This window comes from Echinops telfairi, unplaced genomic scaffold (genome assembly GCF_000313985.2).
Source record: "Echinops telfairi isolate 266 unplaced genomic scaffold, ASM31398v2 ScPeMD7_53;HRSCAF=182, whole genome shotgun sequence".
NCBI classification, from domain to species: domain Eukaryota; kingdom Metazoa; phylum Chordata; class Mammalia; order Afrosoricida; family Tenrecidae; genus Echinops; species Echinops telfairi.
The window spans coordinates 15,001,747-15,024,436 of record NW_022103951.1 but is presented as its reverse complement, the minus strand read 5'-3'; the positions used below and the strand labels follow the sequence as shown (position 1 = coordinate 15,024,436).

Genomic DNA, 22,690 nt, shown 5'->3' with positions numbered 1-22,690 from the left:
CCATACATACATCCATTGTGTCAAGCACATATGTACATTTGTTGCCCTCATCATTCTCAAAACATTTGCCTTCCACTTTAGCCCCTAATATCAGTTGCTCATTTCCCCCTCCCTCCTTCCTCCCCCCTCCCCCATGAACCCTTCATAATTCATAACTTATTATAGTTTTGTCATAAGTTACACTGTCCGACATCATCCCCGCGCCCTCTTCTCTGCTGTCCCTTCCCCAGGGAGGAGGCAATCCTTAGATTCTTGTAATCGGTTCCCTCTTTCTACCCCACATTCCCTTCACCCTCCAGGCCTCACATCTCCCATTTTTATGTATTGAAAAATAATATAATTGTATTCAATTAAGTTACACAAGACCCCAAAAAAGTCCCCCAGATTTCCGTTTTCTAAAACATTTCCTACTATGTTCGCTACCATTTTTGGTCCAAATATGAAGTTAAGCTATAAGAAATTATACTTTCATAGGTCAAAAAAGTTTAACTATCTTCACTTGCTCAATCACACATTTCCATCATTGTTACAGTTGGAACGCAGGATCACTGGGGGGTGTCAAGGATTAACTGCTCACGTGCTAGCTGAAACGTGACTGACTCAGACGCACTCTGAAAAGTTGCCAATTTGAAAACCTTATAGAGCAGTTCCACTCTGCACACCAGGGTCACCAGGAGTCAGAATCAACTTGTTGACAATGAGCAATGACATGTTCGTAATGTAACTATACTGTACATCAGGATGGTTGGCCATGCTGTCATATAATCTTCACAATCATTTAAATGTCATGTCTTTAACATGTTATAACCCAGATATTGTTACAACCTAAATGTTGGAAGAACTCATTATCATACCAGCCTCTCAAAGAAATTTTTTCATTTTTTTCACAAGCAGTCTATTAGTACCCCCAAAACCTAATTCACTGCCATTGAGTACATTCCAACTTGTAGCAACCCTATGGGGCAGGGAAGAAGTGTCCTTGTGGGTTTCTGAGACTGTCACTCTTAACGGGAGTCAAAAGCCTTGTCTTTCTTTCTCCCACTGGTGGTTTCAAACTGCTGGCCTTGAGGTTAGCAGCCCAAACACATAACCCACCAGGGATCCATCATTTGAAACTCACTGCCATCAAGTCGCTTCTAACGCAGATTGATCCTATGCTGTCATTGTTGTTGGTGGGTACGATTGAGTCGGTTCTGACTCACAGGGACCCTATTTACGACAGAACGAAACATCGCGCCATCCTCCCAATTGGTCTCCTGTTTGAGCTCATTGTTACAGACACTGTGTCAATCAATCTTGTTGAGGGTCTTCCTCTTTTTGGCTGCCCCTCTACTTTACTTTATAATGGCATTATGGGACAAAGTAAAAGTACTACTTAGATTTTTGAGACTGTAAATCTTTAGAGTAGCAAACAGTCTTCTCTTTGTCTTTCTCTTCGCTTTCTCCTGCAGTAGGTGGGTTTAAGCAACCAAATTTGCAGTTAGCAGCCCAACACCGAGCCCACTCACAGTACCATCTAAATCACCTACCCCACGGCACCACTGGGATTCCTTATTATTGGATGACATTATGATATAGCCATGGTGACATGAAAAAATAGATTATAATATTATGTGATTATACAGCATGGGAAATGCTTGTGATATACTATTAAATGATATCAGGAGATTAAACTATACATATTTCAAAAATCACTGCCATCAACTTGATGCCAACTTATAGAACAGGGTAGAACTGCCCTTGTGAGTTTCTGAGACTGTAACTTGTTATGAAAGTAGAAAGCCCCATCTTTCTACCACTAAGTAGCCGGTAGTTTCGAACTGCTGACCTTGGGGATCACAGCCCACTGTGTAACCGACTACACCACCAGGGCTCCTCATATATGATATTCAATAGTTATAATCATACCCGAACAAAAACTTTACAGGCCATTAGCTCAAGCCCAAAGAACCAGAGGTCAGATGCAGGTTCTAGACAGGACAAGAAGCTGGAGAGCTTTGTGGGAACATCCATAAATATTGGAGACCACACCCTGAGGAAATTCCCTTTCAATTGATTGGATGCTCACAGCAGACTTTTGCTTTGTTGGCCACGACTGAACCAGTTCAAACCAATTTGAACCCCAAAGGTGAACCTCTATTGTCTTTCACAGGAAACTAGATTGGCTCAAAGTGCAATTAACATGGGATAGCACTTTGTTTTTTTAAGTACTTTTGCATGAGTTAGAAATGAGTGCCCCACCATATTAAAACCACGATCATAAATAATTGATTCAGGCTAGAAGCCTCATGGGTGCTAAAGTCACTGGATGAAAGATTACTGGGGAATAAGCTAGCCCTAAAGTGCCTCAAAATCTCACCCATAGATTACTTATTAATCGCAAAAGGGAAATTGGTACTTTTCTAATGGAGAATCCAGCAGATGCTGGCTAAATCAATGCCTGATCTTGACATCCCCAATGCTGGGCCAAGTGACATCCATCAAATAAAACATTAGTTCTTTAATTTATGTCTGCATGTCTTCTCCAATGTGTGGCACTCTCGGTTTCTCCTGAACTGATCAAGTGTTCTTTATTATTAGCCCCTAAAGATCATGGAGCGGACGAATTTGGTCTGGTTCTGGTCCGAGGAAAAACTGGAACGTCCAAACTGGAGCTCACAGGTACATAACGCTTTCCTCCAGTATGTGCTGTGTCATGCTGTGCCAGGTTGTGTTCATTTCATCACAGGCTAAGATGATGGTTTACCAATCACTGATTCACTGATGAACACTCACTGGAAAATCCATGGCATCATGACACGTGGTGACAATATTAAAATAGTAGGTCCTTGTGTGATTGATATTAACAATTAAAACATAGGAAGACTGTCTTTTCTCTCCAACGCCTGTACCCCGACCCTTGGGGTGAAAGGGGTGAAGCAGACTGTATGTGTGGAGATGGGGGGAAGTGACGCATTTATTTCTGTTCCAAAGTCAGAGGGCCCACAATTTGAAAATCATGGTGACTATGTCAGTTGCCTATCGCCACAATCATGGTGCCTGCGTTGGTGGTATAGTGGTGAACAAAGCTGTCTTCTACAATACTGCTGTGTACACAAGCCCACAGTGGCCGGGAGCAAGAAGTAGTAAAATTTGCTCCTGGGTCTATGGATTCGCTGGCCAGTTCTGCTGGATCTCAACCATGTATCAGCAGTCATCTCTGGGCCTGCTTTGCCTTTGCTAAGCCTAGCTGCACTCTCTCACATGCCTGAGGCTGTGCTCCACGTGGTCTCTCATCCTCCAGCAAGCTTGCCTGGGCTTGTTCTCCTGGGCAGTGTACCAGTGTGATGTATATGTACAAAGGGGCTGCAGAAAGGTTTGGGGAAATGGAATGTAAAAGAAAGCCCCCCACCTGCAGATTAGGAAGCAGGCTGGAGAGCTCCTGCTAGTTCATGGGGCCACAGGGACTGGAAAACCCTCAACCTGCAGATCTAGCGGCAGGCTGGAGACTTCTGCAGGCTTACATCTAAGAACCTGAGGTCACACAATGAGAAGAATGTAGTCAAGAGAGCGAGAGCTATGCCCCAACATTCATTGATAGACTGGAGACAGGCCATACCCCAAAGAAACTCAATTGGCTGCTTACTTCAGACCAGATCTTTTATATTATGGAAGAGCAATCAGTACAGGGTCTGCCAAACCACTGAGAGCCACAGCCCAGCCACGTTGACACATAACGTGGACCATCATCACAGGCTGGACTCCAAAACAGAGAATAGAGACACACAAGGCCTTTTGAGGTCTCAGCCCCAAACTGTACATCACTTCCACCGTGGGCTATTCACCAAAGCAAGGCACAAGGGCAGCCCATGTGGAAGAAGTGCAGAAGGCACTACAGAGTCATGCTACAGAAGGTACAGTTATATAAGTGGGCACAAAAATGAGGACCAAAGCCACATGACCTAGAATTTCATGGCCACAATCCCTAAGTCTCTCCAGTTTGACTTAGCCTTGTGGCATCTTGGCACAGACATCCAGGAAAAGCCCAGTTAGGCCTTTCTCTTCTGTAAGCGTAACTGTCTTGCTCTTCTCTTTCCTTCTCCAACTTGTTTTTCTTTTGACTTGCCACTATCATGTCTTCATCTTATGCTAATTAGATTCACTTTTGTGCTTCCCAGGAGGCACAGGCTCCAAGTCTGTCCCTTTGATTGATAGGACAATCTCTCCCATGAAGCCTGCCTCCTCTCATGCCTCTCCCTCCAAAGTTGATTCAGAAAGCTTCTGCTAAAACCTCTCACTGGCTAGTGCTGCCCCCCCACCCCCAACGATCCAGCTTTTACAAGCGTCCACTTTTCCTCCAGCTTCTTCTTTCTTCTTCCCTTATCTTCTTCTCCTTCTCCTTCTTCACATTAACCATCTTGTTGCCTGTTTTCCTGGTTAGGAAGAAAATGTTTCAGATTCTGTTCCAGCTCGGGCTACATTTCTCTTTGCTCCCTGACAATAATGGATTGAGTCCTCTGACTTACCAAGTGGACGAAGCTCATTCCCTGAAGGAATATTTCTTAAGTTGTCTTCCAGGGTCCTTAGTGAATCACAGAGAAGCTAACATTTTTCACGTGAGCATGTGGCCGTGTGATTCCAAGACACGTCCAGTAGGGTATCCTGGAAATCTCCATCCCAATCAGAAGACTTGGGAGGCTGCCCCAAGGCTCCCACTTGTGAATTACCTTGGGAAAGTCATGTAGCCATGTGGTGCCTCATTGCTTTTAGAGATAAGAGTTTATATGCAAGTGGTTTATATAGGAGGAGGTCCCAGGAAACCGTGGAAGGGGAATCAGGGAGGGAGACAGAGAAGGAAGGATGCCAATAAAGGATATACTGTCTGGAAAAGTTTCACAGTGGGCAAGGGGACGTCAATCTCACTGGGGAACTCTGGGAGAGAGCATAGAACCAAAGTACCCCATTGCCATCGAGTCCATTCCAACTCACAGCAATCTGATAAGGAAAGAAAGCCTCATATTTATCACTCAGAGCAGTTGGTAGTTTTGAACCACTAACCAGGCAGTTAGCAGCCTATTGTGTAACCCACTGTGCCACCAAGCACTACAGTATAAACACGCCTCAGAATTATTCTATTGGACTAGGGTGAAACTTATTAGTCTCTCCCCATCTGGAGCAAAGAAGATGCAGATTTTTTTTTTTTAAAAACAAACAGATGAAACAATGAATCTGAGGCTCGAAGCACTAGATGGTGCCCTGCTACCACAGGTAACCACTCTGAAAGGGATCACAGTAGGGAGTCCTGAGAAAAATAAAAGAAAATATGTAGAACAAAACTCAAAATCATCAAAAAGGCCAGGCTTCCTGGTCTGATAGAGACTGTGAGAGCCCCTTACCAGGCATCCTCAAACTATGGCCCGCAGGCTACATGCAGCCCACCAAGGACATTTATCTGGCCCGCCGGGTGTTTTTGCCCCATTTGTTTTTTACTTCAAAATAAGATATGTGCAGTGTGCATAGGAATTTGTTCATAGTTTTTTTTAAACTATAGTCCGGCCCTCCAATGGGTCTGAGGGACAGTGAACTGGCCCCCTGTTTGAAAAGTTTGAGGACCCCTACCTTAGACGATGGCCCTTAGACACCCTTCAGGTCTGGAACTCACCCCTATGGCTCAACTTTCAGCCAAACAATAGGCTGATCAAGTGAACAGCAACACAGGGGCGGTAGCACTCCTTAGAACAAGCAACCCTTTGAGATCAAAGGGACAGCAACTTCCCAGAGATAAATCTCTGAGGCAGAAGGGCTAGGAAAGAAGGACACATGGAAATGGGAAACGCAGGGAAGAAGAGGAAAGAGTCGTGTTACCCTGTGGGGATGGCAATCACTGTCATAAATCAAAATGTGTATGAATCGTTGAATGGAAAACTAATTTGCTCTGTAAACTTTCACCCAAATAACAATAAAAAGTAAAAGAATTCTCCTCCCAGGGCCGGGGCGTTGAGGTAGTTATGTATCAATTCCCACCCGACATTGAAGGCTGATTCCGGGAGGGATGTTCATTTCCTGTCGATCCTGGCTTATCATGAAGGCAAGGAAGGGCATCACTGTGCCAAGCCGACCTCCACCTTCCTTGGACCCTGGATTCCAGTCTGACTTCAATGTCCAATTCCATCATGTGATGGCCCCACCCAATGGCAGAAGCTGAGGTATTCTCCAGCACCTCTTGTCCATCAATTGGTTGAAGGCTCTCCCAGAAAATAATCCTGCCCCCTGGCCCCCCTGTATTCTGCCCTGCCCTGCATGGGCCAGGCATGGGCCCACCAGAGCACGCCCACACAAAGAGCATTGCAGGTGCTTGCAATAAAAAGCTATGTACCTGCGAGCGAACATAATTGCCGGCTACCTGACTATGCACTGCTCCGTTGCCACCGTTTACATTCCCAGTATCTTGCATTTTGAGAGAGAGGAAAGAGACCGACCCCCAAACAAACAAACAAACAAAACCGGCCCACTGTGCTCCAGCCCATGTATGACACACTAGAACTGCCTCCTAGAGTGTTCAAAGCTATAAATCTTCATGGAAGCAAATGGCTAAGGCTGTCGCCTGTCCAACAGTTAATGGGTTTGAACTACCAACCTTTTGGTTAGCAGCCCAAAGCTTAACCACTGTGCCACCAGGCTCTTAAATAAAGGTTAGCCTGAACAAAGCCATGGTATTTTCAGTATCCTTACACATCTGAAAACCAGCTAATGAATAAGGAGAACCGGAGAGGAACGGGTGCATGTGAATCCAGATGTTGGCCAAGAATATGAATCACACTACAGAGTCCTGAAGGTGTAGTTAGGCTGCTAGCCCAACTCTGCCACTACAATTACAAAACAGCCCCCCAAATTTTGCATTGTGCTTGTGGATTAGTAACATCAACTTAGTATGTAGGTAATGACACTCATTAAGGGAGAAAGATGAGGCTGTCCACTTCTGTTAGAAGTGTAGCATTGGAAACCCTAGGAGGCCGTCCTACCTTGCTCTATAGGGCGGCAGTGAGTTGGAATTGCCTCAGTGGCGGTGGGCTTGGTTTTCACTCATTAAGAACTATTGAAGATTTGGAAGCAAGTATTCCTTGGCATCTTTTTATTTTAAAACCAGGAGGTGAAAAGAAAGGAACAGTGTGGTTGTACTGACTGAAAAACTGCACAGGAGGACCCGAGCTGCAGTTCAGTCTGTTTTGGGGTTCAAGTTCAATTCCAGCACTCAGATTATGAAAGACCCTGGAGAGATTCCTTATGAGCCTCAATGGATTTGTCTGAAAATGGGCCTTATTGGGAATTTTTGTGGCAATCAAATCAATCAAATGACACCATAGGTATGAAAACATTTTGCAAATTGTAATGAGTCAAGAATCGGTAGTTGCCACTTCACTGTTGCCTTTCCTTGTCATTCTCTTATTCCTCAACATAAACAGCAGTTGCTAATGACAAACCATCAGAATCCCCTGCCTGGGAAGCTGACAGTAGTGATAAGGAATATCTCTACCCCTTCCACACACACACACACACACACACACCTCTTTCCCAATGGTATTTTTTATTGTTGGCAGCAGAGATGGGTAGACTTTGTCTCTAAAGGGCAAAATATTAAATGTTCCAGGCTTTGTGGACCATAGTGCCTCTGTTGAGACTGCTTAACTGCCATCTTTATGCAATCGTAGTCACGGATGATATGTAAAGGAAGGAGCCTGGCTGCATTTCAATAAAATTTTATTTCTAAAAACCAGTATCAGGCCAGAAGTTAGTTTGATGACCCCTGATCTACATAAACGTAACCACAGGCACTGGTTCTATGATTTGTATTAGTGATTCAATGGTGACATTTCTCTGACCTATCTAACCATGGCAGGCATTCTATCATAAATTGATACAATGTAGGAGCTGGCTGGGTCAGCTGATGCAGTCCAACGTCATGTTTAACGGGCATGTTGGAATCATGAAGTAAAGGGAAGAGAGTTTAGTTACTTACACAGTACATGAATCATGCTAAGTCAAGGACTATATTTCAAGGGTCATCTAGAAAGTTCTCCCATGGTCTTCACCGGCTTATGTGCGTGACAGAGGTTTTATTTTCTGGGATGAATTTTATAAAAACATTTTTTCAAGTCTCTGTTTCATTTTACTTTGCTTATGGGGATCTTGCCAGTTCCTTATTTTTTATAATTAGGTGGGCTTTCGTGTGTGTGTGTGTGTGTGTGTGTGTGTGTGTATAAGTTTACAATAGTGTACTAAGTGGCTTCTCAGGTTTAAATCAAAACAGGGTATCTGGTTTGATGCTCTCCTAAAGGGCACTTCAGTTGCATTTCATGTGCTACTGAAAAGACTGCAGCCCACATTACCTTCCATCACTCCACAAGTTAGGCACCTTTCTGATGCTCTGAAGAGTTATGAATGCACTATTTTTCTCAGCAGATTTAAATATCTCAGCTGACTGCAGCTTTGATCACGGGGTCTGTGACTGGAGACAGGACTCAGAAGATGATTTTGATTGGAATCCTGCTGATCGAGAGAATGGTACATAGATTGCACTTATTCCATGTTCTGCAACGTGTTGAGGGTCAAGAAGTTTCTCCAATAATAAACCAAAAACCAGACACTCAATTCTGACTCATATTGACCCTGTAGAGCAGAGTAGAACTGCTCCATGGGGTTTCCATAGGGTTTCTATAAATCCTTCTGGAGGCAGATTGCCACATTTTTCTCCTCTGGAATGAAGCGCTGGTAGGTTTGATTTTCCAATCTTTTGATTAGCAGCCATATGCTGAACCCACTGTTCCACCGGGATTACTCTCCAATCATAAGAAGATGGTTACTTAGTCTCTTTGGAAACCTTTACACCTTCCATGACCTCCCCTGTGGATGACTAACTTGGTTCAGTACATGTTCTTCTTTTTAATTCCTCTCCCACCCACCTACCCCCCACAAATGCTGCTCCAGTAAACCTCTTCCATAGTCACTCTCCTGCTGCTAAGAAAGAGGTGTTGGAATGCATATGAGGTTTTGAAGTGTTGGGGAGAAAATAGAAAGAAATTGCTCCTTTCATCCAACTTACCAACCAGGATGTTCGCTGGTTCTCATTTTGTTGTCTGGGGGAACTAATTCTTGAAAAGAGATAGGGCCTTTACCTATACCTGGAGTTGGCATAGAGTCACCCCTTAACGAATCAAAACCATTGTGAGCTGAACTCTTGGACTGAGCCTTCCCTTCTATTGCTTGAGGATTGTCTTCTAGCAGCTGGCTCTTGTACGTTCTTAACCTCAGCTCTGGAAGTGGATTTCAAGCCCTTTCCACTGCCTCCTCCAACACTTTTAATGAGACATCAGTTCCCCCAGGAATCTGGGTGGTGCAGTGGTTAAGCACTCAAGGTTAGCTATCATCTTCAAAGATGTATGGTCTCCTGACTGGTTAAACTTGCTCTGAATTTTTAGCAATTATCTCATTAATCAAAAGGTCAGTGGTTCAACTCATCAGCTGCTCCACAGGAGAAAAAGATGTGGCAGTCTGCCTCCATAAAGATGACAGCTTTAGAAACTATGGGACAATTGGACACTGTCCTACAAAGTCTCTGTAAGTTGAAATGCTATCATTACGAATTGACTCAAAGGCAATGGGCCAGAATGATTTGCTTATGGATACCTTTTGAAGTGAACGCCCAAGCCCTATCTGACCACAATTAGGTACACAACTGTTCAACTTTCAGGGACCCCAGTACCTTACTAATAAAGTTATTTCTTGGGCTCTGGCCTCAGTTAAAAGATCCTTCTTCTTAAAAAAAATCCTTCTAGATCTTTCCCTTAGATGAATTCCTCCAGTTGAACATAAGAATTCCTTGTAGGACTTGGGATTAGGGTAGGGGGGCTCATCTCACATGGCAAGTAACACAATTGCAGGGCAAGTTTAACCAGTCTAGATACAATACAACTTTCAGAAACTCTTGTTGATAACTAAACTAAGTTGCTCCTTTCTTCCTTCATCCATATCCACATTTAGAACCAACAGAGTTATATCACATGGGTAGCCCTATAGGCTATTCCAGGATCTTGACACCTCACACTGTCAGCAAGAGCTTATGTTAAAAAACAGTGCCCTATTTTTAAACACTCGGTGCACAAATGGTCTCAAGGCCCTCATCACGCACATCACTTATATTGTATCTCTCCACTGCTGCTCCCACCAGATCGCTATTTTCATATGCCATACATACTCATAGTGATCCGATAAATCTCTATACATACACACACACACAAAAGAAACCTACGGTCATGGAGTTGATTCCAAATCAGAGTGAAGCTGTTTATGGTTTCTGAGACTATAGATCTTTACCAGAGTAGACAACCTCATTTTCTTCAGTGGAGCAACTGGTAAGTTTTATCCACCAACATTGTGGTTAGGAGCTCAATGCCTAACCCACAGCCTAAATTCTAATTCAGAAAGAATTTGTATCCCAAAAGTTCATATCTCCCTTGCTGTTTTTAGATGTTTAACTTAAACAGAGTGAGAATCAACTTAAAACATCTAAAAACAGCAAGGGAGATATGAACTTTTGGGATACAAATTCTTTCTGAGTTAGAATTTAGGCTGTGGGTTTGACTTCAGCCAAAAGACATGAGCAAAGTTGTCATGGTGGGTCAGAGAGGAAGAATGTGTTCACAGCTGGCAGACTTGCCAGATAAACTAAAGCATAAAGTCAAGTTGAAATTTCAGACAAACAGAAAACACTTAAAAAAATTATCTGTGGTGTGTTGTTTATCTGAAATTCAAATTTAATGGAGCATCCTGTCCTTGAGAAGGCAGGACAATCTCTGAGGCCAGTGAGAGCTAAGGCAATGTCATCCTGGGTCTGGCAAGTGCCAGTGGTGAATACAGCAACTGAAGACACAACCCTTCCCCAATGTCTTTCTCCAAGTTTCTATAGAAATCCCTCTTTCTTGCCAACTTTGTCAGACGCTACTCTGTATATTTTTGCTCAAGTTCATCAAAGCCCAAACCAAAACCTCAAACTTATTGCCACCAAATCAATCCTAGCTCTTAGTGACCCTATAGGGCAGGGTAGAACCACCCCCATTGGATTTCCAAGGCTGTCATCATTCCAGAAGCACATGACCACTTCTTTGTCCCATGGAACCACTGGTGGGTAGGTTCAAACTGCTGACTTATTGGTTAGCACCTGAGCACTTAACCACTGCACCACTTCACTCAAAGATACTTAGAAAATAGCAGAAATAGGTGGAGATGCATCATTATGAATTCAGGTGTCTGAGGATTAAATACCTCACTTTGGTCTGACTTCTAGTCATCGTACATATCATTGACCCTGTAGAAAAATGTCCTCCAAGATTCAGAAAGCCAAGGTGGACATGAACTTGCCACCAGTTGGAAAATCCTGGCAATACTAAATGACATTTAAACCTGTTCTTTTGCACTAGCTACTACAAAGCTTTGGGAACGTGGACAGATTCCTTGGGTTCTCTCTGTACAACCAAGGCTTTCAACGATATGATCTCTAAAACACATCTTGGCACCAAACAGATATTCCTGTGATCAAAAGAAAAAGGACTTCTGTTTTCCCTCTAGGAAATTATGGCCCATTTTCAGGACTGTTTTTGACATGATAACCAAGCCCGTTCCAATGCCTTGCTAACTGTGCATTTTTTTCTCACAAAGCGGTCGGCCACTATTTGGCAGTTCCCGCCTTGGTGGGACACAAGAAGGACATTGGCCGATTGGAGCTCCTCCTCCCCAACCTGCAGCCCCAAAGCAATTTCTGTTTGCTCTTTGATTACCGGCTGGTGGGAGACAAAGTGGGGACGCTTCGAGTATTTGTGAAAAGCAGTAGCAATGCCCTGGCATGGGAGGAGACAAAGAGTCAAGATGAAAAGTGGAAGACGGGGAAAATCCCATTGTATCAAGGAACAGATCCTACCAAAAGTGTAAGTGACAAAATCCTGATTAAACTAGATATTACCTTCCTTTGTAATGATCACACATCGAAGTGCCTAAATACTGAGGAGACAAAGCTGAGTGAGGCTTATTACCGACACTGAATGAGCTTACGCTCTGGGGTGTCAGAGGCAAGGTAAGTAACCAGCACAAGTAATGAGAATCATTGCCAGGCACATACCACGTGCTATGGAAATGATCCATTTGTCAGGCTCCTCTCACTAACTTTCCCGCCATGCAGGCTATAAATTCCTGAATCTGTGAAAGAACAGTTGGTTCATTTGTCCTCTGCCCAGCACTTATCACAATACATAGTAGCTAGAAGCTGGGTTTCTTTTTTAAATGTATTTTTTAACTGACCTGAGAGAGTGGTTATTGCAAGGATAGGGAATCCCCTAGACCACCCTCAGGTTCAGTGATATGCTAGAAGGACCATAAGAACTCCGAAAAGCGGTTATACTCATACTCCCAGTTTATTACAGTGAACAGCTACTGATTTAAATCAGCAAAGGGAAATGACATACAGGGCAACGTGCAGGAGAACCCAGGCACAAGCTTCCAGATGTCTTCTCCCGGTAGTTACATGGGTAGCTCTTCATGCTCCCAGCATCCATGTGTGACAACACACAAGGATATCTTGCCAACCAGAGAAGTTCACTTGAGCCCTGGTGTCCGGGGGTTTGGGGTGGCAGTAAGTCTCAATGAACCCACCACAAATCGCCTTCTTATCACGAACTACCTGGCATGGCCCAAAGCCTCAGGTCAACAAAGACAGTCTTATAAGGCAGACTATTCCAAGGGCTTCAAAGTTACCTTCCAGGAGTCACATAAGAGCCAGTCTTTTCTTTGGAATGTACAGGGACTGGACAACTTAGACAAGCTGAGTTCATCCTTTGGTACAAAGTGGGCTTAAGGCAGGGAAAGAGAATGAGTTTTAAGAAGTTAGTCAATGGGATTAAATGTCCAGAAAGAATAGAGCGAAACCTCAAGGAGAAAGTGAATGTTTTGTAAATGATGATGGCAACACATGTACAAATGTGCTGGACACAATGAATGGATGGATGGATGGTGATAAGAGCTGTACGAGCCCCCACTAAAATGATTTTTAAAAAGAAGAATAGAGCAGAACCAGCTGACTCTATCAGATTTGAGCATCATCAAGTGGGAATAGGTGACCTCTGCTGGAGTTTTTTCTTTGGAGGAGAAGGGGCAAAAGCCACACAGTAACTCAAGGAGGAGAGAAGGGAGCAGAGCTATGGGGGCAGCTACTGTGGACCCTTGTGAAAAGCTGGGCCAAGGTAGGAAGAGGAAAGATACAGTGAACACTAGGTTGAGAAACGTGAAAGGCTGAGGACCACTTAATGATAACAAGATGGAAGAACAATTAATAGGATCATTGAGCTGAGATTCCATTTATACTTTGATTGATCTTATTTCTTAGTACTAGACACAGACAAGAACTCTGGTAACGTAGTGCGTTACACGTTGGGCTGCCAACTGCAAGGTCAATATTTCAAAATCACTATCCACTCACTCTTTGGGAGAAAGGTGAGGCTTTCTGCTCTTATAAAGACTTACAGTCTTGGAAACCCACTGGGGCAGTTCGACCCTGACCTAAAGGGTAGTGCGCTATGAGTCAGATCACTGAGTCAGAACTGACTCGATGGAAATGAGTGAGTGAGATGACAGCCTAGTTTCTTGTGCCAGATGTTCACATTTTTTTCATTTACTTGCCCCACTCTCATCATAGCAGAACATCTTATTTAAAATACATCATAAGACATGGTTCTAAGTAAAAGTCTAAGTTGAGCCCAACTGACAAAATGCCTGCCCCGTGCCCCACACCATTTCCCTCTGTGGTTAAAACCAGCCAGTGCAAACTTAGCGCTCTCTCTCTCTCTCTCTTTCTCTCTCTTACACACACACACACACACACACACACACACACACACACACACGCATGTGCATTCTTACAACCCACATGTTCACACTGGTGTGTTCGTAGAATGGTTCAAATGGCACTGGGCTGTGCTATAGATGGATGGTATCCCTCGCTGGAGAATAACACATTGCACAACATTCAAAATTACCTCCATGTTGACTGAATTTATGTGTTGGGGAAATAGTTTATAGACCATAGTAGCTTGGTGGTGGTGACAATATAAATGAACAAACTCAATGCCAGTGAGTTTATTCCCACTCATAACAACCCTATAGGTCAGGGTAGGGCTGGCCCTGTGGGGTTCTCAGACTGAACCTCCTTCCAGGAGCAGAAAGCCTTATAAAGTCGTAAATGATACAAGGACAAGATAATTACAGAGACATATCATCCAGGTACGGAAGACCATTAGCCTGAGGTCATAATGGGGTCCAAGGGTGGCTGAGATACAGAGCTTTAAAAAAGACCTGGAGGGCAAAGAAAATGGTCACAACAACATGGCTGGTACCATATGAATACATCTTAGTTACCAGTGAGACTCCCGCAGAGGGCTTGGGGGTCATGACTGGGACAAGGACACTATGTTAGACAGAGGAGCTTACAAGATTGGTCCAGAGGCTTCCCTGAGGCAGTCAGGGCAAGGCTAGAGACTATGTGAAAAGTGCATGTTTTTGAAAACAGCACCCCAGCCCCCAAATATCTTGGCCAGCAGTCACCCTATAACACAATACTACTATGGTAGGAGGGGTGCTCCGCCCCAGAAGGGATCTTGATACTAGTGAATTTCCCCGGCACTTGGGGAAAGGTTGATGAGACTGTTGACAGGCGGGGATGCTGAGTAATCACGAGTACATCTTCCAGTTCATCTGTGGAATAGTGGCTGTGGATATTTGTAGCAGATATGACTCCTATTCCTGAACCCAGACTTACAAGATAAGTCACCTTTCTTTCTCTAAATCATATTACATCTGAATCCAAAGCCTCATGCTAATAGGCGGGAAGGAGCCTTCCCCCCTCCCACCTCCTCTGCTCCCCAGGGTGGCCTGAGCTTCTGGAAGGTGTAAACTAGCACAATTATGAAGAGCAGCACCAATGAAAAACCACTCATTCTTCAGCTTCCATGCTAGCCTTGACTGAGGCGGGAGTCTCGCTGCTGAGGCGGGAGAATTGCCTTTGCAGGGCTGTCAGGGAGAAGGGGGCTACAGCTTCCTCTTCCTGGAGCCCTCCTTCCCTCACTGCTTCCGCCTCCCTCCCATAGGACAGGGTAGAACTGCCCCTGTGAGTTTCCCATATTGAAACTCTTTATAGGAGTAGAAAGCCCCACTTTAGTCCCCCTACCCCTACCCGCTCCCCCCAAGTGGTTCAAAACTGCTCACCTTTTAGTTAGCATGGAAAGTAACCACCCTAACACTAGGTCCCTTGATTAACAAGCAAACAATCCGAGAAAAAAAAAACCTCACTGTCAATTCTGACTCATAGACCAGAGTAGAGCTGTCACTGTGGGTTTGTGAGATTGTAAACCTTCACAAGAGTAGACAGCCTCATCTTTCTCCAGTGGAGCAGCTGATGAATTCAAACTGCTGAGCTTGTGGTTAGCAGCCCAAAGCGTAACCCACTGCGCCACTAGGCCTCTTCCCTTGATCAAAGGGAAGATAAAGAGCCTGCTCAAATTTTCATCTCAAGTTCAAGGGGGAAATGCAGTGAAAACCCAAACACCAATTAATATCTATATTAATTATCCCTCCACTTCATTTTTATTACCCTGCTAGCAGTTTGCAACCACCAGCCACTTTGAGGAAGAAAAGATGAGGTTTTCTACTCCCACTCCCGTAAATAGTTACAGAAATCCGAAGGAGGGAATGGCATTGGAGTTTAAGTTATGAGCACCTTATTTGCAGAAGGCCATGGATGACAGTTGGGAACCCAAAATCCATTTGCAGGGTCCCTACATGGAGGAAGCATCTGATCAATCCCTTCTGATCATAATTGAGAGACGTGAATAATTTTGCTATCAGAGAGTATTGTGAACATAATCATGGCAGATGTAATGTGATCATTTGATCTCTCTTTTGACCCATTTTAAATATGTGCTAGTTTTTAACACTCCTTGCTTTTTTCTCAATTGGATTTTTTCCCTCTGGTTTATTTTGTTATTATTGTTGGTCTTTTTGCTTTGCTTAATGTTTTCCAGTATATAAAGACCTAGTTGTGTGAAGCTATATAGACAGTAACTGGATTAGGGGGTTACTGGGGATACAGCAGGAGGGAGTTTAAAGGAAATAGGGAACTAATAATGAATAAAGAGGGAAGAAAATGTTCTAGAAATGATTGTAGAGATGACTGTATAATTCTTTTTAACATGACTGAACTATGGGAGTATATGATATGTGAAACCATATTGTCAATAAAATGTTTTTGTTTTGTTTTGTTTTGAAAGAGTTACAGTCTGGGAAACCCACAGGGGCAGTCCCATACAGTCGATCTGAGTCACAATTGACTCAATGGCAGTGAGCTGAGAATATAGTTTATAGAGTTTTTAATGATGGAAAAGTTGTCACATTCTAAGAGCTAGACATATCCACCTGGTGGTACTGCTGGGTAAGCATTGGACTGCTTGCCACAAGGTGGGCAGTTCAAACCCAGCAGCTGCTCTGTGGGAAAACAAGGAGGCGCTCTGCTCCCGTAAAGATTTACAGCCTCAGAAACCCAATGAAGAGTTACTATGGGGTGGGGGAAGGAGTGGTGGAAATGAAGCGCTGATACCAAGGGCTCAAGTAGAAAGAAAATGTTTTGAAAATGATGATGACAACAAATATACAAATGTGCTTGACACAATGGACGGATGGATGGATGGATTGTGATAAGAGTTGTACAAACCCCCAATAAAATGGTTTTAAAAAAAAGTCGCCATGGATCAGAATCAACTCAATGGCATGGCAGTGGACTTAAGACACATCCCTGTTTACTACTCACTATCCCTCTCATTGCAACTGCCATGAAGGGGCTATTTCCTAGGCTACTATGACCATTCTTTTTTAAAAATCATTTTATTAGGGGCTCATACAGCTCTTACCACAATCCATACATACATCAATTGTGTAAAGTGCATTTGTACATTCATTGCCCTCATCATTCTGAAGACATTTGCTCTCCACTTAAGCCCCTGGCATCAGATCTTCATTTTTCCCCTCCTTCCCTGCTCCCCCCTCCCTCATGAACCCTTGATAATTTATATTTATTTTGTTATATCTTGCCCTGTCCGACGTCTCCTTGGGGAGTGGGTGGTCTCCATCTGCCCTCCTGGTTTTGTTGCTGTTTCTGTGGCCGTCAAGTCAACTCTGGTTCATGGTGATATTACGTACAAGAGAACGCTGCCTGGTCCTGCACCATTGTCGTGAGCAGAGATATAATTGAGTCCACTGAGGCAGCAAGTACACAATGCCTGCCAACCACAGGGGCTCCACACAGTATCAGGTACTGTTCTGGTATGATCCAGAGGGTTTTGATTGGCTTGTCTTCAGAAGCAGTTAGTTAGGACTTTCTTTCTAATCTGTCTTGGTCTGGAAGCTCCTGCCGAAACCTTCCCACCATGGATAACCCTGCTGGCATTTGACATACCAGTGACATGGCTTCATGCATCACAGCAACACACCAGGCCATAGCAGTACAAACTGACAGATGGGCGGTGGTGTCCTCTGGACAGCCAGAGAAATCTGGATACAGTGATGGCAGCCTGCCTGGAGTGGCTTCAGCTCTGTGGCCTTGAAAAAGAATATGTGACTATTTATGAAGCAAAAGAAAGAAGCATTGGGGTGTGGTGAACATGATTCCTAACAGACATTTCTTTAAGATGCCCATTTGCTGTATATTTGGATTTACAAAAATAGCACTGAAAAGACAAAATGAAATTACTCTATTAGAAGAAAATAAAAATTCATCATCATACCATAGTCATATGTGTGCTTTCATGTTTCAGTTTTCACTTGCTACATGAATGCATGTTTTCATCTATTTATAATTACAGTATGCATATGCTGTGCTGAATTCTACTTTAAAGGCATTGTGTAGAAGAAGAAAAGAATAACATGCTCCAAATTACATATTCTTTTCTCTCTAAAATATTTGTTCCAGAGTATATATTAGGGTTCTCTAGAGAAATTGAATCAGTAAGACAGATGATCAATAGATGGACACAGGAAGAGAAGGGAGGGGGAAAGAGAAAGTGAGATTTTAAGGCATTGGTTCATGCAGTGGTAAGGGCTAGAAAATCCAAAACATGTAGATCAAACAACAAGCCAGAAATTCCTAGACTCTGTGGGGTTCTTGAGACTTGAGCTATTTCAATAGTCATGTTTCTCAGAGCAACGCTCCCTCACTTTGAACACATGGCATCTAAAAAGCATAATCTTACTGTGCACATCATAAGAAATCTCAACCTCTGCCAAAGGAGGGAACCTGGGTAGCCCAAGCAGTTGGTGATCAGCTGCAGCCTGAAGGTTGGCAGTTCCATTCCACTCAGGAGCACCATGAGAGAAAGGCCTGGCAATCTGCTTCTGTCAAGATGACAGCCAAGAACTCCCATAGAGCACTTCTACTCTGTAACACTTGAGGGCACCAGGAGTTGGGAGATCAACTAGACCAGTGGTTCTCAACGTTCTGAATGCTGCCACCCTTTAATACAGTGCCTCATGTGGTGGTGACCCCCCCACCAACCATGAAATTATTTTTGTTGGTACTTCCTGTCATTTTGCAACTGTTATAAATTGTGTGACCCATGTGAAAAGGTTGTTCAACCCCGAAAGGGGTCACGACCCACAGGTTGAGAACCACCGAACTAGACCAACAACCACAACATGCAATAGAACCCCTTGTATTTTGTCTTTTCAAATAGCTATGGAATCTTTTTTTTTAATAGTGTGTCTTGAATATTTTGAAGTAATTTCCTTCTTTTTTTTTTCTTTCCAAATTAGATCATTTTTGAAGCTGAACGAGGCAAGGGCCAGACCGGCGAGATTGCAGTGGATGGTGTCCTGCTGGTCTCGGGCTCATGCCCAGGCAGCCTTCTTTCTGTGAATGGTTGAATGTTATCGATACCGTTTTATAGCTTCATATTTGCCTTTTTATGTCATGTTTCTGTTTTTTATATTGCCTCATAGACATCCACCCTCCCTTTTAGAAATAAAAACTGAAGAACAGAAACACACACAAAGGCATATAATTCGAAGATGCCTCTCTTGTAGAAGATGGGCCAGTATTTGCTTTAAATACAGTGCCACTGTGTCTTCTCATTGAATCAACTCAATGGTAGTGGGTGAATATCTTCTCATTCATTTCTGCATTTATATAATCTGGACATGTTAATTGAATGCCCCACCCCGACCCACGGTCCTGTATATCTATCTGATTTATCTCAATAGGTGATTAATGTCTCGATGCAACATTTTTAGAATTTAGAATTACAAAAACAAAACAGAAATATTTCACTGTTTCACTTTTATGGAAATCCTTGGAAACTATGACATCAGATAACCTTGTATACCTAAGCAGCTTAGCCTGACCTCTCATAGCATATGTAAATCCTTTGTCATAATAATATCCAAAGAATCGTCTTGTGTCATGGTTTACATTTTGAAAGTAAGGAAATCTGTTGGTTACTTGAGGTTTAATTGTGTATGGATTGCTGGGAAATGTGGTTTTTGCTCTTTCATGTATGGATCTACTTTATAGTCTTTCGGGAAAAGAATAATTTCCTATGATGGGAAAACATGACTGATTAATTAGTCCTCACAGTTGCTATGCAAATGAGCACAAATTGTTGAACTCAAGGCCTCAGAGAACTAGCTAGAACTAAATTTGCAAGTGCTACAGCAAAGCAGCTCCCAAATCAATCCTGAGTCCTGGCCACTCAGGTGTGTCAGAGTCAAACACTGCTCCTAAGGTTTTCAATGGCTGCTTTTCACTAGTGGTTCACCAGGCCTTTCTGCTAATGCACTATCAAGTCCGTTTTGACTCCTACTGACCCAGTGGCTCTAGGTATAACAGAACAAAACACTGCCCAGTCCTGCGCCAGCCTCACAATTGTTATGTTTGAGCCCACTGTTTCAGCCACTGTGTCAATCCTTCTTTTAGAGTATCTTCCTCTTGTTCACTGACCCTCTACCAAGCAAGATGTCCTTTTCCAGGACTGACCCCTTCTGATAATATGTCCAAACTACATGAGACAACGCATCTCTACCCTCATTTCTAATGAACATTCTGGCTAGACTTCTTCCAACACAAATTTGTTTGTTCTGGCAGTCCATGGTACTGTCAATATTCTCCACTAGCTGGTCATTCAAGCACATAAATTCTTCTCTAGTCTTCTTTATTCAGCGTCCAGCTTTCACATGCACTTGAAGTGATTGAAAATACCATGGTTTAGGTCAAGCACGCCTTAGTCCTTAAAGTGACATCTTTGCTGTTTAACACTCTAAAGAGGTCTTGGGTAAGGTGACCAGACGTCCTGCTTTTGGCAGGACAGTCCCGATTTTTAACAATTTTTTCTGCATCCAGCGGCATTTTTAAAAAGTCCCGATTTTTTGAAAGAATACACAACAAGCTAGGGTTTACGGTTTTCGGCTGCCATGTGGCTATTTTGCCAGGATATGAGTTTTATCAATGGTGTCCCACTTTACCAATGTTAAAATCTGGTCACTTTAGTCTTGGGGAGCAGATTTGCCCAGTGCAAGAAATCATTAGATTTCTTCTTGACTGCTATTTACAAGGGCATTGACTGTGGATCCAATCAAAATGAAATCCTTGAAAACACGCACCTTTTCTCTATTTATCATGATGGTTCTTATTGGTCCCACTATGAGGATTTTGTTTTTCTTTATATTGAAGTGTTATCCATACTGACAATTGCCTTCTGTGATGTTCATCAGTAAAAGTACTTGAAGTCCTCTTTGCTTTCAGCAAGTAGAGTTGTAGCATCTGCATATCACGGTTGCTAATAAGCCTTCTTCCGATCCTAACACTGAGTTCTTCTTCATATAGTCCAGATTCACAGATTTGCTTAGAATACAGATTGACTGCATATGAGAACAACATAGAGCCCTGACTCACCTTTCCTGATTAAAACCAAACAATTGCCTCTCGTTCTGTTCAAACAACTGCCCCTTAATCCATGCACAGGTTCCTAGGAGCACACTGAAGTGTTCTAGAATTTCCGTTCTTCTCAAGGCTATCTATAGCTTGTTATAATCCCACACAATCGAATGCCTTGGCATTGTCAATGAGACACAAGCAAACATCTTTCTGGTATTCTCTGCTTCCAGCTTAGATCCATCTGACATCAGCAAAGATATTCCTCATTCCACATCCTCTCCTGAATCCAGCTTCTGAAGTGCCTCTGAATGAACTCAAACCATCAACCTTTTGATTAGCAGCTGACAACTTAGCCATTTATACCACCCAAGAACAGTACGGCAGGGAGCAAGGCTCAGAGAGAGACAGACATAGAGAATAATTCCTCCTTTTCTAGTTTCCCTTTCTTCCAAATTTAAGAACAACTGCATGGTAATAAATTCTTAGCTTACCCCCTGAGGTGGGCATTGGATTCTGTTGGACAATTATGGGTCAGAAACCAATAGAATGTGCCCTCCAGATCGGTGCCCGCCATCACCTAAGGAAATCAAGGCACTGACAGTTTAAGGAAGGAAGGAAAGTTTGTGGTCTTCTTGAAGTTCCTTTATACTAAAACCCTTAGTAATCGTACTTCAACAATATTCTCTTTAATACAACCAACACATACCATCTTTTAAGATGTTGGAAAACAAAAACCAAACCCAATATATTGTTTTCCTTTCCAAAACCCACTGGCATCGAGTGAATTCAGACTCACAGTGACCCTATATAGAGTTTCTGAGATTGGGAATCTTTATAGGAGCAGACAGCCTCACCTTTCTCCCAAGGAGCAGCTGGTGGGGTTGAACCACTGACCTCGAGGCTAACAGTCCAGCACCTAACTCAAAGCACTACCAGGACTTCTTTGTTTTCCTTTAATAGGAGAGAATGTTAGCATATAAGATCAACACAGGACTGTAGCTGTGTGCTAGGATAATTGCTATATATAGAAGCAAATCAGCATTGTATTCTAGTGAGACGGGATAAAGAATGTCCCAGCTGACCCCAAGCGTCCCACAGACTCAGAAAAGACAATAAAGTGATGACTTTAAGTCACTATTTGTTACACAGCAGAAACTAACTGCTGCAGGTGGTTCCAATACTGTGGTGGCATTTGAAGAAGCCTCCATGTGCATTTGAGAGCACAATGGTGACTTCAAATAAAGGACGTTGGGAGGAGGGGGGACTTACAATAAAGGACAATTACAGGGAAAGTTGTTGAACCAGAGATGAAATAGGCATGGCTGAACATCATGCTACGTTTTAAAAAACAATTATCATCAACGCACAAAGTTGAGTTACGTACGTTGATTTGAATAATATTTCATGCTTCTTGAGTATAGTTGTGACAGAGACTTTGATTGCCTCCCAATAGCCACTGTCACCTGTTTTCCTTACTAGCATAACCACCAAGAAGGGAACAAGGTGCTTATCTAAAAGACCACATATCCCCATCTCTCTTACAGATGGGGGCATCGTGGAGCTATAAGCTGACGTCATTGGTGGGGTTTCCAAGGATGGTTAAAGGGGCTCTCTCAGTTAGCAGCCCCCTTTACTATTTCTCTTCTTCCTTCTTCCTGTGTGCAATGTGGTTGTGAAGGCAGGAACTCCATGGGCCAC

At 43.2% G+C, this 22,690-nt stretch overlaps 1 protein-coding gene across 1 annotated transcript in view; it reads left to right on the top strand.

Annotated features, from left to right (window-relative positions):
- Positions 1 to 19,998, top strand: part of EGFL6 (EGF like domain multiple 6) — an 84,590-nt gene extending 64,592 nt beyond the window's left edge. Inside the window, exons 9-12 of the mRNA XM_004710018.2 lie at positions 2,581 to 2,661; positions 8,440 to 8,541; positions 11,692 to 11,957; positions 18,877 to 19,998. Coding sequence (XP_004710075.1) covers positions 2,581 to 2,661; positions 8,440 to 8,541; positions 11,692 to 11,957; positions 18,877 to 18,987 — 560 coding nt within the window. The 3' untranslated portion in view covers positions 18,988 to 19,998. The remainder of the gene's footprint in view (positions 1 to 2,580; positions 2,662 to 8,439; positions 8,542 to 11,691; positions 11,958 to 18,876) is intronic.
- Positions 19,999 to 22,690: the final 2,692 nt, after the last annotated feature.